Source organism: Notolepis coatsorum (assembly GCF_963971535.1).
Source record: "Notolepis coatsorum genome assembly, chromosome: 3".
Lineage (NCBI taxonomy): Eukaryota > Metazoa > Chordata > Actinopteri > Aulopiformes > Paralepididae > Notolepis > Notolepis coatsorum.
The window spans coordinates 29057982-29079048 of NC_140167.1; the positions used below are offsets into that span (position 1 = coordinate 29057982).

Here is a 21067-nt window from a genome sequence, read left to right on the forward strand (position 1 = left end):
TCCACAGGTAAGCGGCAAAGAAGGAAAGAGAAAGAAAGCGGGGTTGGTAAAACTGTGCGAGGGAAATGGCATTATCAAACCCCCTGAAATGATCTGAGAGAAGCAGCAATTCATCATGGTGAACGTGAACCTGGGTGAGTTAACTGCCTTGGCTGTTTAAACGGAACAACATGATTTGAGGGGATATGTGGGTATGGTATGTCATAGCTTTTCTAGGTGTGGTCAGCAGCACTGTCATGTAAACTGAGCTGCGATGTGATGGAGGCTATAGTAGTAGCTCCTTCCCGTGGTGTCGGGTCACAGGCACAGCAAGCAAATAATTGTACTTCCATTGTAGCCTAGTAAGCCTACATTATGTTTTTGGATTAAAATATTCATAAACGAATGATAACCACGTGGTTTGATGAGTTTTGGTGGTCTGACGAACTAATACAGTGTTTTTACAGTTCATACAAGCATAATGACCTTTACTGGGAGAATGGGTCCACTGGTAGAAATTACTCAGGTGATTGATTGATTGATTGATTGATTGATTGAAAACTTTATTAACAGATTGCAGAATGGGTACAATACAGTAGCCTACAGCTCAATAATTGTTAAGGGGATGCAGACCAGATAAAGACTTTCGTCTTGTTTACATCAGGGTCACCCATTTTCAATTCATCAGGACATATATGACATACAGATAGACAGTACTGCTACATCTATATGACATACCAGATTTGCAAATACAGTACTGTTTGTGATACAAAAAGAGTACTGTATGTCCTATGGATTGCTATGGACTGAGTTGAGTCAGCTTGTAACAAAGCCACTATTATTATTTCTAAACAGTGACTACCTGAACAGCAAGTATAGAGATGTTTTTTTTTACCAATACAAGCTGACCCAGACCAGGCAACAGAAATGGCTACCTAACCCTTAATAGATTAGTGTTTGAGTTTTTAACACCCCACCCTAAAATCCCTTTGTTTAGGGCTTCAGTTAGCCTTGAGGGCATTTGGCACACACAATCCCTAGACCCCTTTTCACTCTGGCATTGAAACCCCATTACTATCTTATTGTTGGAACATTGTCATATGAATAGCACCTCCACCCAGCCGTCTCTCTCTGTCTCTGGGCCAGTGGTGTTTGTAATTTCACTCTACACATTACTTTCCAAGTGCTGGCTGCTTGTGGTAACCTGGCCACCTGCTTCTTGCTGCACTGAGATCTCAATGTAACCGTTAATGCTTACTTAACTGGTTTTTCTTCTTTGCCAGCCCACGTGTTGGTAGTGTGTACACTTCATACTACCATTTCATAATCGCACACACACGTCCAAAAACTCTGAAGAGTTATGCACACATACACATTCATTTATTTTGACAGTTATTGAGAGTAAATTAGTTTGAATATGGCCACTAGTGATATCATCAGAGATATTGAATCCTTGCGTTGTGTTAATTACAGCTCCATGAAATGATGTAGATGAAAAAATAGCAATACCTTGTCTGCTACCTTATCATTTCATTGAGCTGTAATGAACACAACACAAGGATTCAATGTCCCAGATGAGATCACTGGTGGCCATATTCAAACAAATTTACTCTCAATAACCGTCAAACTAAATGAATGTGTGCAAAACGGTTTATAGATTTTGGACGTGTGAGATTATGTGCAAAATAAATCGGCATTGTTTTTTGGTGAAGTGCCCCTTTAATAAACTGCTGTGGGTGTTATGGTACTTCATTTTACGTGTTGGCTTTGTCAATCCAATACTGGTGCCCTGGTTGGGCTGCAGAGCAGGTGGCATTTGTTTACATACGTTTGTGAGTCATATAGCCAGCCTGAGGATAATATACATGGTTGTAGACATGTAATGACTGAGAGATCATTTGTCACGTAGCCCCTCAGAAATACTTCACCTATTTTCACGAAAAGGTTGATTCACAAAGCTAGATGTCTGTTTTGGAAAACAATTCAAAACTTTATTTATTGTCAAAAAGGACAATTGAGGTCACTCATTTTCAATGTCGTCGAGACTTACAAACATTTCAATGCATACATTTTTATTTACAATATAATAATCATAAATAATAATAACTCTATCTGCCTTTCACATGTGGACCGCAACCCAAAGTGCCCCACAGCAAATAGCATATTAATTGAACCTGATATTCATTACTTGATTACTTCATTATTTCACAATTACAGGTGATTGCATCCTCAGAAACTAGGGATGCACGATATTATGTGTGACCATATTGGTATTGGCCGGTATCAGTTATTTTTTCATATATCGGTATCGGTCTGATGAGGAAAACTGGGCTGATGATTATTTCTCTGTCTAGCTGCCGCTGTGTGCTTGTTGTTTTTGTTGTTGTTTTTGGCCATCAGAGTTTGTTTGGGTAACTTTACTTGCATGTGACAATGCATGATTGTGGGCTTTACTTGCATGTGACAATGCATGATTGTGGGCTAACATTGTTTCAGTATGTACAAAAATACTATGTACAAAATGTTATTATTATCATAGAAAATTGTTTTATCCCTAAACAATGGTATGGGGTGCAACACCACTATGACAATGCGCTAGCGCCACCATGTGGTTTTAAAAAGATAATAATAATAATAAAGATTTGCAGTGAAAGCTAGAAACAGACTCATCATTGTCTAATATGTGTGTGCATGTGTTTTCCTGTTCAACATTAAACTATTGTGCAACCTTGTTTTTTAAGTCGCAGGAAATTACAGCAAATTGCTTTCTTTATTCCAAATTCCGCAAATCATGAATGAATGAATGAATGAATGAATGAATGAATGAAAACTTTATTTAACAGATTGCAGAATGGGTACAATACAGTACGGCTCAATACATACAATTGTTAAGGGGATGCAGACCTGAGAAAGACGTTTGTCTTGTTTCCATCAGGGTCCCCCATTTTCAATTCATATAGACATATATGACATACATGACATACAGATAGTCAGTACTGCTACATCTATACATTTATGACATACCAGATTTGCAAATACAGTACTGTTTGTGATACAGAAGGAGTCAAGAAAAGGGAGTATATACATTTGACGTAGAAACTGTACATTGGAGGAGGTTGGGTGGGGGGGGTTGGGTACATTGGGATATTGACAACCATACTGGGTAATTTACATTGGAGGTGGTTGGGGGGGGGGGGGGGGGCCGGGGGGCACACTGTATAAACAAGTAACACTGTACATTGAGGGGGGGGGGAGGAGACACTGTACAAACAAACACAATTGTACATTGAACTATTGACAAAACCATACTAGGTAAATGACTGTACATTGGAGGGGGTTGGGTTAGGATATTTACAGGGGCCAGTGTTGAATTGCAGTCTCCCGTAGGTGTCCCTTGAGAGAGGTTTTGAAAGTGGGTAGTGATCCACATTCCTTTACAGCTTTGGGTAGGGCGTTCCACATTGATGTGGCATAATTGCGAAACGTGTTTAGTCCCTTATTTGAGCCGAATCTGGGTTTAACGTGATTTGTGGAGCTCCCTCTGGTGTTGTGATCGTGGTATTCACTGACCTTTGGGAAGTATTTTGACATGTACATGGGTACCTTGGTCGTGTAGTGTATCTTGTAGACCAGGCCCATTGCAAGTTGTTGTACTCTGTCGTCTACTCTAAGCCATCCTAGGTTGTCAAAGTGGGCAGGGGTGAGGTGGGTTCTAGGAGTAAGGTCAAGCAGTAGTCTGACCAGTTTGTTTTGAGATGTTTGTAATTTTGTTTTTAGCGCCTTTGTTTGAAAATCCTGGGGAAATCCCTGGATCACATTGACATCATGTTATTGGCCATAACAGAAATGTTAATATCAGTTATTTATCAGTATCTGTAATTTTCATATGGGTGCATCCCTACCAGAAACTTCTGTCTTCATGGGCAAAGGGCTGAAGATGGTTTGCTCTCGTGCCAGCAATCGCTTAGTAAGGGGCAGAGGGCTTTTTTGTTGATGGTGGATCTTACATTTTTGGAATTTGGTTTAATTTAGTCTCTAAAATCACGTATAATGTGCTCAACAATTAAATAGTGTTAAAAGATCTTTGCGAGATATTCTGCAATCGTATGGAGTTTTATTGAATTTGAAAAAAGTAATTAAGCCGTTTTTATTACAGTGTTTTAACCCCCCCCCCCCTCTCTTTCTAGGAGTATGCTGCGTCAGCCTCAAGGACAACAAAGCCCTGATGAAGATGGGGCTGGGGTTGGTGCTGGTGGGCCATGTCAACTTCCTGCTGGGGGCACTAGTACATGGCGCTGTGCTCAGGCACATCAACGTGCACTCTCAGGCGCGAGCCATGGTGTACGCCATCTCCAACGTCATTGCCATTGTGGCAGGTCTGGTGGTGAGTAAGGGTGGAAACTGGCGGAGGGCTTCTGATAAAGATATCCTCACAGTACTTGGGCCACAATTATATAAAATTGCAATGCTCTGCGATACCTAAAGTATTGCGATACAATTCTCCAAATGAATGTTATCTGAGGTTTTCTTACATTTTACTGCAGTAAAAAGAACGTGTAACGATACGATTTGGATTGATACATTGATTAAAAAGACAGTAATCTAATACAATTGATGCAAAGTACATATATTGATTCAGATTGTTTGAAGACCATAAAACAAATTAGGCAGTTCAATATACAGTTTCAAAGAATGGTCAAATATTGAATTGTTGCCATAAGAATTTAAATGGTTTACAATTGTTTTTGTTTAAGAACATCATTTGACAGAGCATCATTATACGTTTTAAGACTTATATAAGACTTATGGCTAGCTCCGTGGTGGGAGTCGAGCTGGTCAAACTAGAGGTGGTGGCAGAGAAGGGGATGAGAAGGAAGCTGGCTGCTATCCTGGAGAATCCCTCCCACCCCCTCTATGACGAGCTAGTCAAGATGAGAAGCACGTTCAGTCACAGACTCATACCTCCCCTGACACTCAACTAACCGCCTCGGCCAGTCCTTCATACCAGCGGCCATCAGGCTCCACAATAGTGGGCAGGGACTGCTGCCAGACATCCAACTACAACTACTAGGAACCTAAAAAGGACAATAACACTACCTTATGCATACTGCACCTTATGTGAATACTGTATATTTCAGTTAGTTAGTTAGTTAGTTAATTATATTGATTTGTTATATTGTTTACACTGCTTGTTTTTACTACCTGTACCTCCCCCTCCCCCATGCTGCTATGATGCCTGAATTTCCCGAAGGGGATCAATAAAGGAATATCTTATCTTACTTGGCAGTGTGCCATGAAAAATATTGATTTATAGTATCACTATACTACACTGTATGAATATTCTTCCCCACCCCTAGTAGTGTGTGGTGATATACCCTTAAGGCACACTGATCAGAACCATGGTCACTTAAATCTCCATGTGTATATATACAAAGACTTTGGATTGGTACATTCAATACATGTTATATGAACATGTTGCATACAAATATCTGTACACAAGAGGTCGCTGTAGTCCTGTGAGGGAGTGATGCTCTGTAGAACTGGAGCCATGTGTAGAGTAGACAACAGGTTTAGCCAGGGAGTGGGGCGGCTACGTGGTGTAGTGGGCAAGGCACTCGCCACGAAATGCTGGAGACGCTGGGCTCGTCAGTTCGAGCCCAGCGCTCCACATTTGCTTTCAGTTTAGCTGGTCGTCCGTACTAATACACATTGGCCGTATTAGGGGGTGGGAAACTGATGGGTGGGGATTGGGCGTTGTGGACAGCGACTCCTACAGGTCGGTTGGTGCGCCTGCGCAGTAGAATCAGGAAGTGTCGGGGGCAGCGTGAGCCTCCCACGCGTTACTCCTCGCCACTGAGAGATCGAGCTGCGCAGGTGAAAAGATGCGACTGCTGTTACCTCAAGTACCGGAGGGGACTTGTGCTATGTATGACTTAGTCCACATTGCAGCCGGCTTGTGGGAGGCAAGAAACAGCGTCCGTGACAGGGGAGGGTTGAATTGGATGATACGAAATTGGGATGGGAGAAAATATAGAAAATGGGAGAAAAAGTGGATAAAAGTTAGCCAGGGAGTGATGCTTTATAGAACTGGAGCCATGTGTAGACAACAGGTTTAGCCAGGGAGTGATGCTCTGTAGAACTGGAGCCATGTGTAGACGACAGGTTTAGCCAGGGAGTGATGCTTTATAGAACTGGAGCCATGTGTAGACGACAGGTTCAGCCAGGGAGTGATGCTTTATAGAACTGGAGCCATGTGTAGACGACAGGTTCAGCCAGGGAGTGATGCTTTATAGAACTGGAGCCATGTGTAGACGACAGGTTCAGCCAGGGAGTGATGCTTTATAGAACTGGAGCCATGTGTAGACGACAGGTTTAGCCAGGGAGTGATGCTTTATAGAACTGGAGCCATGTGTAGACGACAGGTTCAGCCAGGGAGTGATGCTTTATAGAACTGGAGCCATGTGTAGACGACAGGTTCAGCCAGGACTGAGTCAACTAATAATTCAAGCAAAAACGATTTGATTTTCAGTTGCAGCAGCACTGTTGGTTTTCACCTCATTACAACCAGTTGGTTTTGGTTCTGAAAGGATATCAAATTGTTTACTGTTCAAATCAGCTGCTTTAATATGAACGTGGTGTCAAATGTATAACTCTGTGAAATGGTCTAATCGTCCTTGTCTACTTATTTACAGTATATGCTAATGTGTGAGCTATTCGATCCCTTTAATGAACAAGCTGAGCATGTTACTTAATGTGTCTTTCAGGGAATCACTGGTGGAATAACGGCTATTGTCTTGTCCAAAAACAAGAGAAACAGGATCCTGGTAATGCTACGCTTGTTCTCCCTAATGCAGTCCCTCCCACTGAGGACTAGAAACAGTTTGGTGCTGGTTCCTGTTGGAACTTGTCTCCTGTGTTGAATGTGTGTTTAGATAAGGAAGATGGTAATTCAATGCTACATGCATACATATTTACCTATGCAAATTAACGATTAAATAGTAATTTATTCAAACAATTTTACCTCTCTCTGTTCTCCTACAGAATCCTTTTTCTTCACTTATAAGCTATTTGTTCAGCATTTATTGAGAAAAACATATATTTTTCGCTGTTGTTTGGCGAAAACCTTGTATCTCAAATTCTGTAAATGTTCATGTTGTTACGTGAATCGAAAGTTAAAGGGGCACTTCACCGAAAAACAACACTGATTTATTTTGCACATCATCTCACACATATCCCAAGGCTCTAAACCGTTTTGCACACATTCATTTATTTTGACAGTTATTGAAAGTTAATGACTTTGAATACCTTCTCCCGTGATTCAGTGTCATCTGATTACATCACTGGAGGATATATTGAAACCCATTAACTCTCAATAACTGTTGAACTAAATGGATGTGTGAAAAACTGTTTATAGCCTTGGGATATATGTTAGATTATGTGAAAAATAAATAGTTGTTAAAGTGCCCCTTTAACGTGGTTCTCTATGGTGTGTGAGTGGTACCATGAAACTCATTCAAAACCCAATGTTTAACTTAAAAAAATACATGATGTATATTTTTAAGTTAATCTAAAATAATTGTTTCTTGTAGCAGTATTAGTAAGTAAAACAAAATAGAATAATCTTTTTATTAAATGGCACAATGGCAACTGTATTATAAGATAACATAAAAAATCATATCATATTGTAATTTGTACTGGAAAACAAAATACCATTATACTGTAAAATCTGAGAAAGATATTGTGACATACTGGTCAGGTCTTGCTCGTAAAAGAGATCCTTGATCTCAAGCATTTTACCTGGTTAAATAAATAATACTTTGGCCATATCGGCAGGCGCTGATGTCAAATCTGAAAATGAGGATGTTTTTCCTTAATTCCTGAAAAGTTGACCCTTTTGAAGATGCAAGGTTTTAGCCAGACAGCAACAATAAAAAGGTTGTACGCTACAGTGTTTTTGATCTTCACTTGAAGCCTTGAAAGGATCTTTTAAAAGCTACAAATAATATTGGTACACGGTTGAATGTCTTGATTGGTTCTACTGCCCTCCTTACAGAAATGGGTCCTGTTGGTCCTCGCTTTCGTGGCGGGTCTCTTGGCAACTGCCTCCACTGTGGGCGTGGCCGTTTCCATGGTGAAGGCCATCATGAATGAAGGGAAGACCTTGCTAACACACTGCAAGTTTCCTTTTGCCGTCGGCTACTCCAGCATCACCAACGAATGTCCCTTCGACCCCACCCGCATCTATGTAAGTCAGAACTCTTAAAGGGGCACTTGACAGAAAAACAAGATTTATTATGCATATAATTTCAGTTTTGCACACATTCATTACGTTATTGAGAGTTATGAATGAATGAATGAAGTTTATTTCGAGCCATTTAAGTGTAGCATACATGTACAACAACAAAAAAACACACAAATCGAATTACAAGGTTGACCGAAAATGTTAGGGCTGAAGCTACAAGCTTGTAAATGCTCGGGCGGCTAGGTGGCGCAGTGGACAAGGCGCTCGCCACCAACGCAGGAGATGCTGGGTTCGAGCCCAGCTCTCAGCGTTGCTACCAGCTTGGCTGGTCGTTCATACTAATACAATTGGCAGTATTAGGGGGTGGGAAGCTGGTGGGTGGGGATCAGACGTTGTGGACAGCGACTCCTACAGGTCGGTTGGTGCGCCTGCGCAGTAGAATCAGGAAGCGACGAGGGCGGCGTGTCCCTCCCACGCAGACCCTCGCCGCTGAGAGATCGCGCTGTGCAGGTGAAAAGATGCGACGGCTGCCTCCTCGAGTACCGGAGGGGACACGTGATGCAAGGCTTCGTCCACATTGCAGCCGGCTTGTGGGAGGCATGGCCTAACAACGTTCGAGACCGGGGAGGATAGAATTGGACAATACGAAATTGGGGACGGGAGAAAAATAGAAAAATGGGGAGAAAAAAATAGATACAAAAAAAGCTTGTAAATGCTCTAACCCAGTGCATCATCTTAAATGTATCGTTGATCTTCGTTATCAACAAAAAAAACAAAAATAATAATGAATCAACAATCAGCAATAACATTTTTTAACAATTGATCTAATCAATTTTATTCTGCATACTTCTCAAGAATAATTAATAGTTAATAGGTTTGAGCATGTCTTCCAGTGATCGGAAGACACTGAATCCTTATTTTGTTAATCACCGTTAGCAATTACTTCCCAACACTGGCTGCCATTGAGAAAAGTTATGTTTAATCTGTTTTCAGGCATGCCTCATCATTCTTCCATATAGTATTTCCCCAGTCAGCTGCAGAATATTTCCTCATTTCCCTGCCCGGACATTTAATATTACGCTTATTAATCTCCAAGTGACCTAAAACTAGGAGGTAATGACTATTTATGGCCCTTGATAGTTTTCGGCGTGATTTATATCCCTGTGTTTTGTACTAAAGTTGTAGTTTATGAACAAACCGCATCTAATCCTTGTTTATTCCCTGCGTTGTTTTCCCCCAAAAGAGGAGCGGCGATAAAAATTCAGTGCGGATGACGTATGGTCTGATTTATAGTACTGCAATTAACACAGGTGATGATATCACTGGAAGACAAATTCAAACCCATTAACTCTCAATAGCTGTCAAACTAAATTAATGTTGAGTTTTGGGATATGAGTGATATTATGCTATGATATTATTTTCAAGTGTTACTTCATGATGAACTACTCGCCAAAAGGCAAAAAAAAACATTGACAGTGGCACAAATATTTACTGTGAGCATGACAACTGTTAAGTACGGTCACTGTTGTTCCTCTGCAGGGGACCACCATCATTCTCTGGGTGCCTCTCATCGTAATGTCTCTGGTGGAGATGGTGTTCTCTTTCCGCTGTTTTGCTGCCTGCATCACTTTCCTTCGCCTCTGTCGTTGCATGAGAAGGCGGCCTATCAGGGCCAGAAGGGTAAGTCAACATCATCTTACCAAAGGTCAGGTGACTACGCGGTATGGCACGGTAGTTTGCTCTCGTAAGTGACAGACCTTTCTAAGTTATTATTTCACCTCTAAAGAAAGAACAGTCCGCGCAACTTCAGGAAAGTGTTTCAATACACTAGATTTGTGAATGACAGGTCCTGGAAACCATGCAGAGACGAGACTTTATCTAAGAACTGTGAAATCGGTAACCATAATATTATAATTTCAGATCACGCCCCCTTGTCAGTGTGCTTTGCTCTCTCTGTAAACAATCACAAAAGTAAACAATGGAGATTTAACAACTCTTTGCTAAAAGATCAATAGTTTGTTTATTTGATATAAGAGAATAACTGAATTTCTCAATATTAATTAAAAATCTCACAACACATGCTTAACCCTGGAAATATACAACTGAAAAATACTATGTTGATTCTTAAGACAGAGTTGCAATCAATTATACATGAGGAGACAGAATTTGCACTAAACTTTATCAGTCAGAAGGGTCTAAAAAGCAGGAAGACGTGGATAAATGTTTTAAGGACATATCCTTACCAGCCTTAAAAGAGGAAGAATGGGAACATTTAGAGGGGCCTATCAGAGAATCAGAAATCATCTCTGCCTTAACTAACCTTAGTCATTCACTTGTCCTAACGCAACGCATCATTGTACTAGTGTATTTGTCAGTTAAGTGTACAATTATGTTTAATTGGAAGATACAAAAAACATAGTTTTTGCATCGACATCTGGACGAGAGACAGGGACCTATTGACAATGGAACGAGCAGCTTCAACGCTCGCTGTATATGAAAATGGAGAGGACGGTCCCTGGATCTTTATAAGGACATATCTGGAGAATAAATGCATTTGATCTACAACCCCCCCCCCCCCCCCCATATTTGTTAAGTGTTTTGTTTGTATTATATATATATTATATTACTAATGGCATCTATAGGGTACTTTTATGATCAGTGTCGCTGTGTTGTCAGTAATGTTAGTCAGTGCATTAACTGGATGGCTGGACAGTGGGTGCATGTATCCATCATGTTCATCTTTCACTTTCTGTTCCAGGTGCGTATTCAGAGAGTTGATGAAGTCTCATCGCCTCCTCCATTACCAGAACCGGAGACGGATCCGGAAGCTGAGCCCGCGGAGCAGCTTGAACTGCTGAACTGTACCACTGCTCCGACAGAGCGCAGTGTTTGGCTGTGAACCAGAGAAACCTAGATGGGTTTGGGACTGCTGGACCTGGAGCTGCGGTCGTAAAATGTAGCATCTTCTGTGAACTTTTAATTCCTCGCCTCCAGGATGTATCTGGTGTTGATACGAGGTTATCATTACCTTAATGTTACTAAAGTTATCGAACATCCGATGAGACATTTCACTCGATTTGCCATGATTTTCCCTTGGTATGAAAATGTATTTTAACTGGAGAATATATTGCCGCATTGTTTTTATTTTTTTAGAATTCATGTATTCCTGTTCTCACTGTCACAACTTGTATTTTAAATACAATTTACAAAAGATAAAATGGATTTTCAGTTATCTTTTTATTGTTTAAAAGTGTGGTCAGTACAGACTGTGGTCCATCAGATTTCTATGAATTTCACTAGCACTCCTGTGGGACAATTGTCATTTTGCAGAATATAACAAATATATATATGCACACACAACTATAAATGTGTTGCGGCGTCTTTAGCCTGCCTCACATTTAATAAGGTGTACTATATACAGTGCATTGGATATTCCAAGTCCCAATTGTAATGGATTCTTGTCCTGTAGCACCTGACGAATCAAACGGAATGACTCAAGCATGTTTGTGTTGGCTCATGAGCTGGCCTTCATGGAAATATTCAATTTAAGATGACATCAATTATGAATGATGATACAAAATTATCCAATAAAATGGAACTTCCTGGCATACTGTGATGTGGGGGGAGTACTCTGGGTTTACACAACCCTCTGAATAACAATTGCTCTTAAGTGAGCAATAACTGACATTTTGAAAAGTGGGCCCTACTTGTATGCATCATGCTTTTAACTACTACCAAAAGGCACGGGACAAAAGTGTGACTGAAATACACGAGGGTGGGGGATACAAGAAAGTAACCAAAATATTCATGATTTAAATAAATTAAATCCAAAAGATGTATAAAAAGCATAATGTGCTAGGCCATTTCATATAGACTACATAACTGCTTCTCTAGGGGGAAGCATAAAGTTTCAGGACAAAATAAGACAAGCACTAACAAAGCATACAAAAAAATAGCAATACTTATAAAAACACTCCATTTGACTTTTGAGTCCAAGAACAGCAATAATATTTTTTTTTAAGGTTTCTTAGAAAACAAAACAAAAAACATTAGATCTCATCCATCCCGCTCTGAAGGGGTCCAGGTCTCTCCATTAAAATGTATTGTCCTTCAGGGAGTCGAGTTGCAGCAGCCTAGAAAGATGAGTGGTCTGAAAAGTGGTTCCAGATCCATTCTGAACAGTTGCTCTGGGGGTCGTTGAGGGGTTAGTGGGCCTTCAGGGTGTCTTGGACTCCTCTTTTGGCCTAAAAAAGGATCCAGAGGAAATAAAGTATTAACCTCTTGAGCCCTAGCCCTATTTTCTGAAAATCCACCTAAAAATACATACCTAAGTAAATGGAAGATTGCTCCACTTCTACAAGGTCCATTTGCATGTTCTTGGTATCTAGGGACATCTATGGATCTCAGGGGATGTATTCCCAGTGTCAGAAATACTGTGTCCATTACTAGGCTTGAGTCAATTGTAATGAACGAAAAGGAGAATATCAATTCCATTTTTTTAATATACATCTTTGATGGTGAATAACACCATGTTAAAATGACCAGACTGCAGACAAAAAACTGCCACTGAGCTCGTTCAGCACATTCTTGAGATCACGTGTACAACATATATAAGCAAATGAATAAAGGGAAGATGATTAAACAGAAGGTTTTGTAGATACAGTACTGAATGACATCACGCCTTAAATCCATCTCTACAAATATTTTTTTGTAGCCAAGAGTAAAGACCCTAACCCTGTCAAAACAGTCATAGTATATTTTCAGCAATACGTTTGTTTACCAATATGTTAACACATTGGTCGCCAAAATCGCTTTTCAGCATTATTGCCCGCCATGCGTTGTCTGCCAAGATCGCTGTACAGCGTTTGAGATCAATATTTCATTTTTTCGCCATGGCATTCATAATTCATCCAGCCAACCCCGATGCCCTAGCTGGACCCTAGATGTGACTGCAACAGCTCAATACCGCTGCCTGGTGGATGGTCGGGCGAGTTACACTCACAAAAACCGGAAGTGCCATCGGTGCATCGATGAAATTCCTCCGGCAGTCACATCTCGCTACGGGACTCCTGACAGACACTATAGTACATATGGATCGCTTTCTAAATGTAATAATAGATATGATTTCGGCGTTTATTGCGTCATACAAACCGGAAATGGACCTAGGCGATCGGCGTCGAATAATTGGGATCTTTCACCGCCAGTCTCATCGGTAAGGGGAATATAACGGTATTTTCAGCCCGATTATTAATTTCACTGCAAACCATTTGATCAATATATCACCCATACTACATAAAGCCGTTACTGATAGAGCTGCCGCGGTATTGATCTTTTCCTTACGGCACAAATTTGTGTAATATAAGTTGGAATGCATTTTTTTTTTGTAGTCTACTCTTTATAGCATATAGCCTGCCTCTAGTCTAAATGTCTATCTTTAGAGGATGACTTTGCAGCATGCATTTTTTTTTTTCCACTTTTTCTCCCATTTTCTATATTTTCTCCCATCCCAATTTCGTATCATCCAATTCAACCCTCCCCTGTCACGAACGCTGTTTCTTGCCTCCCACAAGCCGGCTGCAATGTGGACTAAGTCATACATAGCACAAGTCCCCCCCGGTACTTGAGGTAACAGCAGTCGCATCTTTTCACCTGCGCAGCTCGATCTCTCAGTGGCGAGGAGTAACGCGTGGGAGGCTCACGCTGCCCCCGACACTTCCTGATTCTACTGCGCAGGCGCACCAACCGACCTGTAGGAGTCGCTGTCCACAACGCCCGATCCCCACCCATCAGTTTCCCACCCCCTAATACGGCCAATGTGTATTAGTATGAACGACCAGCTAAACTGAAAGCAATGTGGAGCGCTGGGCTCGAACAGGCAAGCCCAGCGTCTCCGTCATTCGTGGCGAGCGCCTTGCCCACTACACCACGTAGCCGCCCTACAGCATGAATATTGTTTGGGATTCGGCAAGCAGGCATTAGTTATTGAAAGTGAAACACGGATTCGAAGTCTCCCCTCTGGTCGTGCGCCGTTCACTCGGTGTCGCGGGCATGGGTGGTAGGCTGGTAGCGCCCGGTGGTTACCCCCTCCCGACTCTTTCTTCTTCTTCTTATTATAAAGTTACTACTTATGATTAACAAATGCATTCGTTTTGTGGCATTAACGTTATATAGTTACACGTTCAATAACATCAGCGTATTTACCGGACCATAGCAAGGCAAGCATTACTCAATTCATATCTCCGTTCCTTCCTTTGCTCAGAGCGTGCCGAGTTGTGCCCATTCTGCGGTCTCTTAATAAAGTTTTCAATCAGACAAGTGTATAGAACGAAGGGCTTTTATTATAACATTCGTTGCAGTAAAATCATTATGCCTCGTTTAGTACTCCTGTGGACTGGAGCTCTGGTAGTCCACTCCGGCGGGGAGCTAATGTTATTAGCCTTGTTGTGATCAATGGCTAACATCCAGGAAGTAAAAACCGAATAGGCACTTGCCGATTGGTGGTAACAGCAGAGGCGGGTGCAAGCAGTGTGACGTAATTGGCAGATTCGACTGTCAATCAAAATGTTTCCATTGCATTGCTTTGGTTGAGAGTATTATTATAAAAAACAGCGTTGATGCGGTATTCAGTTAAACGCTGCGGTGGGCGTGACGTAACAGCGATACCGCGGCAGCTCTAGTTACTGATGATCAAGGAATTATAAACGACCCCCCCCCCCCCCTTCCTTCACACATGATGAAGCATAATGTATACCGATCATATACATTTGAATTTTTTAATATAGCGTGTATGGGAAAGAAACGGCAATCGATAATCTATCTACCGTAATTCCTCTAATAGTAACCCCGGCTTGTATTTGTTTCAACTGTAGCGGGTACCAGGCTTGTATTAGGAGGAGGCCTGTATAAGAGGGAGGCCTATATTTCAAATTTTCAAACGGATCATAATTAATAAATCAACATTTTGTGTCAGTTTGAACCCAGTAAAATGTACTGGGTTCATTTATTGAAACCAAGTACTGTATGAAATAGTAAACTATTTACTATAGTAAAGCAATTACAGGTGGTCACTGGTCATTTCAACGTTTTCAAAGTGAAATCAAGTAACTAGCTCAGTATGCAGCTCAGTATATTAGTAACCCGGCTTGTATTAGGAGGCCGGCTTATAATTGCTTAGCTCAAGAGCGCACCCGGCCATTAATAGAGACCCGGCTTGTATTTGAGACCCGGTTACTATTAGAGGAATTACGGTATATGCTTTTGGGCCTATAACTAGCGTTTTTGGAATTACAGCAGAAAAGATTAAAAACATACTTATATTCTCGAAGGTATTAACACAACAATGTATGAATGAAAACGTATAACGTTCCCACATCCTGAACGATAGATAATCGATGTTGAATGGGACATAGTAATGTCAATATAGCAATAAAATAGAAAAAGTTATAGCCCTGCAAAGAAGGTAAAAATCTCCATAGGCTTTTAAGGGTGACAGAGAGGGGTATGAGATGGGCACAATGCCCGGCGGTCAATGTGTTAAGACATGAGTTTACCCGTGATCACGATAAGAAAACAAATTCTAATGTTGTAGGAGTCCCCGAAACTATTTCAAACATGTTTGATAATCTATCCATTTGTCCCTCAACATTCTGATGATACACCTGCTTGAGCCAGCATGCCATATCCCATCCTGAGGCACAACCACGTCACGCATAGAGAGGAGAGTCACCACTGCGGTGTTGCTAACTAACGCCAGAAGTTTACCGGGTCGACATATGGCGGACCACCTTGCATAATTTAAAATAAGCCATTCCCATCTTTATATACACGTCTATGATTCCCCATCCCTGGATACAAATCCGACTGACTGGAAAGTAAATTCAGGGAGATTCCCCAGGCTGGAATCAGGACCATGCATGCGAGTCAGTCTGAGACAGGCTATGTATGTTCTATGTAGGCTATCTTGTTGCAAAATAATAATAATAGCCTCATTATTAACCCTTTCCCCGCCAATAACGTCATACAACGGGTTTCAAGTTCATGCGAATTCTGCCAATAGCGGTGTACGTCGTGATTCTGATCATAATTTCATATTTTCGCCATGGTATTCATATTTCACTCACGGAGCCTTGTCGGATGCTGTGTGAGCCAGCACAACTCTGCAACGCTTCAATACTGCCACCTGGTGGCTGATCGGAGAGTTGTAACCAGAAGTGGATCTCTTGTGATCCCGGTGCGTCTCCCTATTCCGTCCGGCCACTCGTTTATCGTCGCAGGACTCAATACACACACCGTGTCAGCGTTTCCGTTAGCCGGTAATTACCGGTATTTGACCGGCAAAATCTATTGAAGACCGACATATTTAATCTCTCCGGTCTTAATGTCCGGTGAAAATAATTCCCTGAGTCTAAGCACAATTTGATTATTTGAATTGTATTAAAATAGGCTAAAATTAAATAGCCTATGCGATGAACGAAACAATCATTACATTTGTTTCATCGTTGCTTCTAATAATGACAACGACGTTGTCAGCGAGAGCTTAGTGCTGGGTGTGCAAACCTTTGTGAAGCTGCAGAGCCGGAGCAGCAGCAGCACAATGCAGTACTCCAGCAGTACTCCAATTCAGCCATTTTCAATTCAATGTTGGGTGGGGGGCGCTGCTGTGCGGTCCCCAGAAATGAGCCAATAACAGCTGAATCTGCTGCTCTGCATCGACATACTCTCGCAAATAAGTCATTGGGAGGTGGAGAGAGAGAGTCGTCACGCAAACCCACGATAATGTTGCAGTCTCTCTCTGCCAAATTTCTCAGTTCTTCCCTTGATATAATTAATACAAATGTCCAATATAACGGAATTCGTTAGCTCATAAAAATGTGATTATAACAGACTGTTGTTTATTAATGTCGGGCGACTGCCCACAGACACCTATTTGATTTAAAGTCGGCAGCAGCACGAGTCTCGGGACTTATTTTATTTGGAATATAATGACTTTATACGCAAAAGTAGCCTAGTTTTAAGTAAAAATATTATAAATCTACATGCCTTGATGATGTCATTCTTTTGTTTGGTTGTCATTCTTTTGCCTATCAATTGTTTTTAAGCTCAATAAACTCTGACCGGAATTTCTCTCATTTGACCGGTAGATTGAAATCTACCGGACACTGAGGCCAGCAACAATTTTTCTAACGGAAACCCTGCACCGTGGATATGGATCTTTGCCATAACTCAATAATCTACATGATTTGGGCGTGTATTAGTAATATACAAACCGGAAATGGATCGCATCGATCCCCACCACATAACTGGGATGTTTGCTCCACTCTCATCGCCCAACGGTACGAGGAGACCGACGTGAGTTTCAGCATTTTTGTTTATCATTTTCGATACAAACTGCTCTGATCAATATATCACCCATACTACATGAAGCATCTAACGACTATCACGGAATTATAAACGACCCCCCCCCCTCCGTTCACCCGCGCATGATCAGTCATACCGTTTAGCACCATGTACAGCTGAATTCTTTTTATATAGCGTCGATCGGTATCAAACTGCATTTGATTATCTAATATGCATTTGTGCCTACCGTACTTTTCGCACTATAAGCCGCACCTGAATATAAGCCGCAGCAGCTCAATTGAATGATGTATACATATATAAGCCGCACTGGACTATAAGCCGCAGTTGTTTTAATGTTTAATTACCATAATGTAAGGGTTCGTGCACAGAGGGGATTGTCGGGAAAGAGATGGCTGTTTGAGGAAGCTCCCATTTATAAAATTTTTTGTTTAAACAGTAACGGTAGCTAGCTACCAACGATAGCTACTTAGCCAACACTAGGTAGCTACTAACGTTAGCTCACGGAACGATAGAGCCAACACTAGGTAGCAATCGTCCCGGGAGCTAACGTCGGTACCTGGCTGGTTGCTGGCTAACTAACGTGGCTAATCGTCCCAGGAGCTAACGTCTCTGCCTGGCTGGTTGCTGGCTAACTAACGTGGCTAATCGTCCCGGGAGCTAACGTCTGGCTGGTTGCTGGCTATGCACTCGACTGTGAGGGGGAGGAGGAGGGCTCGACTGTGAGGCGGAGGAGGAGGGGCAAGGCGTGCACTGCTGCAGCAGATTTACGAGTCTGATCTGACGGTCACAGAGCTGAGGGAGCGAGCCCAGTTAGCTGTAAAAATCCATAGATTAGCCGCACCGTTATATAAGCCGCAGGGTCGAAAAATGGGGGAAAAAAGCCGCGGCTTATAGTCCGAAAAGTACGGTATATCTCACGTTCTGGGAAATACTGGAGAAAACGATAAAAACATATATATAATCTAGACGGTATTTTCGTATGAATGTGTGAATGAAAAAGTAAAACGTTCCTACATCCTGAACGATAGATAATCGATGTTGAATGGGCCATAGTAATGTCAATTTAGCAATACAATTTAAAAAGTTATAGCCCTGCAAAGAAGGTGAACATCTCCATAGACTTACAGTGCTGGCAGAGATCAAACAGCGATGGATATAAGCGTGGCAGAAAATGAGTTAAAAATACTATTGTTGCTTCATTGGGTTGTTTTCAGCGTTTCATGCATGTAACGTTCAGACGGCCCGTCCTTGTTTGACGGCTTCCCGCTGTTGGCTTCGTTAATAGAGTTCAGTTTTATGCACATAATCTGTTTTTAGTTAGGCCTATTGGACATAATAAATAAACAAATGAAAAATCTACTTAAGTTAATATAAAACCACTATTGGAACATTTTAGAAATAGTTAAATAATCATTATAGCCCTAAAGTGCCGTTTTCATTATGAGTTTAGTCATATGATTATACCAAAATAGGCTACACATCGAATGTGATTAATTTAATAATTAAATGGAAAACAAATAAAACGTTTTCCTTTTTACAACAGCGGTTGTCGCGGTTGTTTGTTCTCCATCCGCAGTATTGTAGTATTGCGGTGATGCGGTTACCGCATCGCCATGATTAGCTTGCTAGCTAATGGGTTGACCGTAATGCATATGCACTACTGGCTACTGTGAATGCCAATCAATATCCACGACAAGTCCCTCCCTAGCTTCCTGCTTTTACAGGAAATGCATAAATATGTGGAATCGCATAGCATTCCTGCTAGCTTTTCATGGGGACTTTAACTCCCGACGACTCCCTCAATAACAATTATGGGTAGAACGTCTGCTCACTTTGACGTGTCCATTTTCTCCTCCTCTGGTGCCTTCTCTTCTTCTTTTACTTCTGTGTAAAAAAATAAATGAATAAAAAAAGAGTAACAGATTCATAGAAATCCTAATAAGCCATGATTACACCGAGAGTAAAATATAGGGATGGGAATTTCTAGTCATTTAGTCTCGACAACTTCAATAATACAATTTAAAAAAAGGTACAGCATATCAACACAGCTCTGCAACCACATGGATTCAATTGTAACTGCAAGATTCTCAAGTGAGGGACTTCTCCAACATTAGTGTGGAAAAAGAAAGATCCCCCATCAAGTCTCAAGTTTGTATTTCACTAATTAGTAAAGCAAGTACCGAATTACTTGTGCCCATCACAAAATATGACCATTCTGACATGAAACAAACATTAAAAAAAGGAACACACCAACATTATGGGTAATGTGATTACCGTCTTCTCCAGAGTCAGACAAAAAGATTAGTGATGCATGATATATCGGCCGCCGATATAATATTTTCTTACACATCGGTATCGGTCCGATATCAAGATTGTTTTTTTTTAACATGTTTTGGCCTTAAATAGTTTCAAAATATCAGTCATTTCTGAAAATAACTTACAAAAGTAAAAAGCAAAATGCGTAAAATAGCTCTTTATTTGATTATCATAAAAAAGTTTTCTATACAGAGATATCGACATCGGTAAATATCGGTATCGGCCAGAACAGCAATATTAATATCGGTTATCGGTATCGGCCACAATTTTCACATCGGTGCATCACTAAAAGAAGATAGATACCAATTTCCCCTCTGTGCGTTAAGTAGAAAGCTATCCGGCTGCAAGCTAGCCTAGCTTAGCACAAACAAATTAAAGCAGACATGGATCAGCTAGCGTAGTTTAAAAATCCAGGAGAGGTGTTTTTGGCCAACAGCTAGGTTAGCTGATCTGCATCTGCTTCCATTCATTTGTAAGCTAGGCTAGCTTGCAGCGGGACAGGTTTCTACTGAACGCACTGAAAGAGGAAATTGGTATCTACCTTCTTGTCTCGACTCTGGAGAAGACACGTTCCTTTAATTTATGAATACCAATGATTCTTAAAGATGCAGGATGTACATTTTTACGAATTTATTTCCCTTGTATGATATGATGAACTGAGATTGATAGATAAATGAAGCACCTCTACAAAAACCCACCATCTTAGCATGTTAACTGTCTGTAGTGTGGTAGTGAAAGGGTAACCCTTTGTAGTGCGGTAGTGAAAGGGTTAACCTTCTGTAGTGGTAGTGAAAGGTTAACCCTGTTTAGTGTGGTAGTGAACACGTTAAATGCATAATTAGCCATAAGACAATATAGTAGCTAGCAACAATGTTGAACAAAATGTGATTTTCCAGAGATGTCAATAAGTTACATCCTCCATCTTTAAGAATAAAATGCTATGAGTAAACTGGAATGAGAAAGAAAAGATGAATGATACCTTTTTTTTCCTCCTCACCTTTCTTCTCTTTCTCCTTCTCCTTCTCTTCTCCCTCTTTCTCCACATCAGTCTTGGTTCGCTTGGCCTTCTTGTAACTGGCCGTGTTCCGGCGTCCTCCCTCACCTTCGTCTTCAGAGTCTGAGAATTCCTCCTCACACGCTATCCTCTTGTCGTGGGCGCGGACTAAACGGCCA

The 21067-nt window shown here is 41.2% G+C and overlaps 2 protein-coding genes across 3 annotated transcripts in view; one reads left to right on the top strand and one right to left on the bottom strand.

Annotated features, from left to right (window-relative positions):
• Nucleotides 1–11439, top strand: tmem54a (transmembrane protein 54a). Its single transcript, XM_084310822.1, has 6 exons — nucleotides 1–134; nucleotides 4167–4363; nucleotides 6744–6803; nucleotides 8033–8224; nucleotides 9761–9901; nucleotides 10980–11439. The coding sequence occupies exons 1-6, from the start codon at nucleotides 116–118 to the stop codon at nucleotides 11118–11120; spliced, it is 750 nt and encodes a 249-aa protein (XP_084166948.1). The 5' UTR covers nucleotides 1–115; the 3' UTR covers nucleotides 11121–11439.
• The window catches only part of LOC311225508 (histone deacetylase 1), a 24930-nt gene continuing 15302 nt past the window's right edge, over nucleotides 11440–21067 (bottom strand). The window contains exons 12-14 of one of the 2 annotated variants that reach the window (XM_084310820.1): nucleotides 20874–21056; nucleotides 19411–19462; nucleotides 11440–12465 (exon numbers count right to left, since the gene is read on the bottom strand). In XM_084310820.1, the coding sequence (XP_084166946.1) occupies nucleotides 12438–12465; nucleotides 19411–19462; nucleotides 20874–21056 (263 nt within the window). In that variant the 3' untranslated portion in view covers nucleotides 11440–12437. The remainder of the gene's footprint in view (nucleotides 12466–19410; nucleotides 19463–20873; nucleotides 21057–21067) is intronic. The other variant, XM_084310821.1, reaches the window with a different exon arrangement.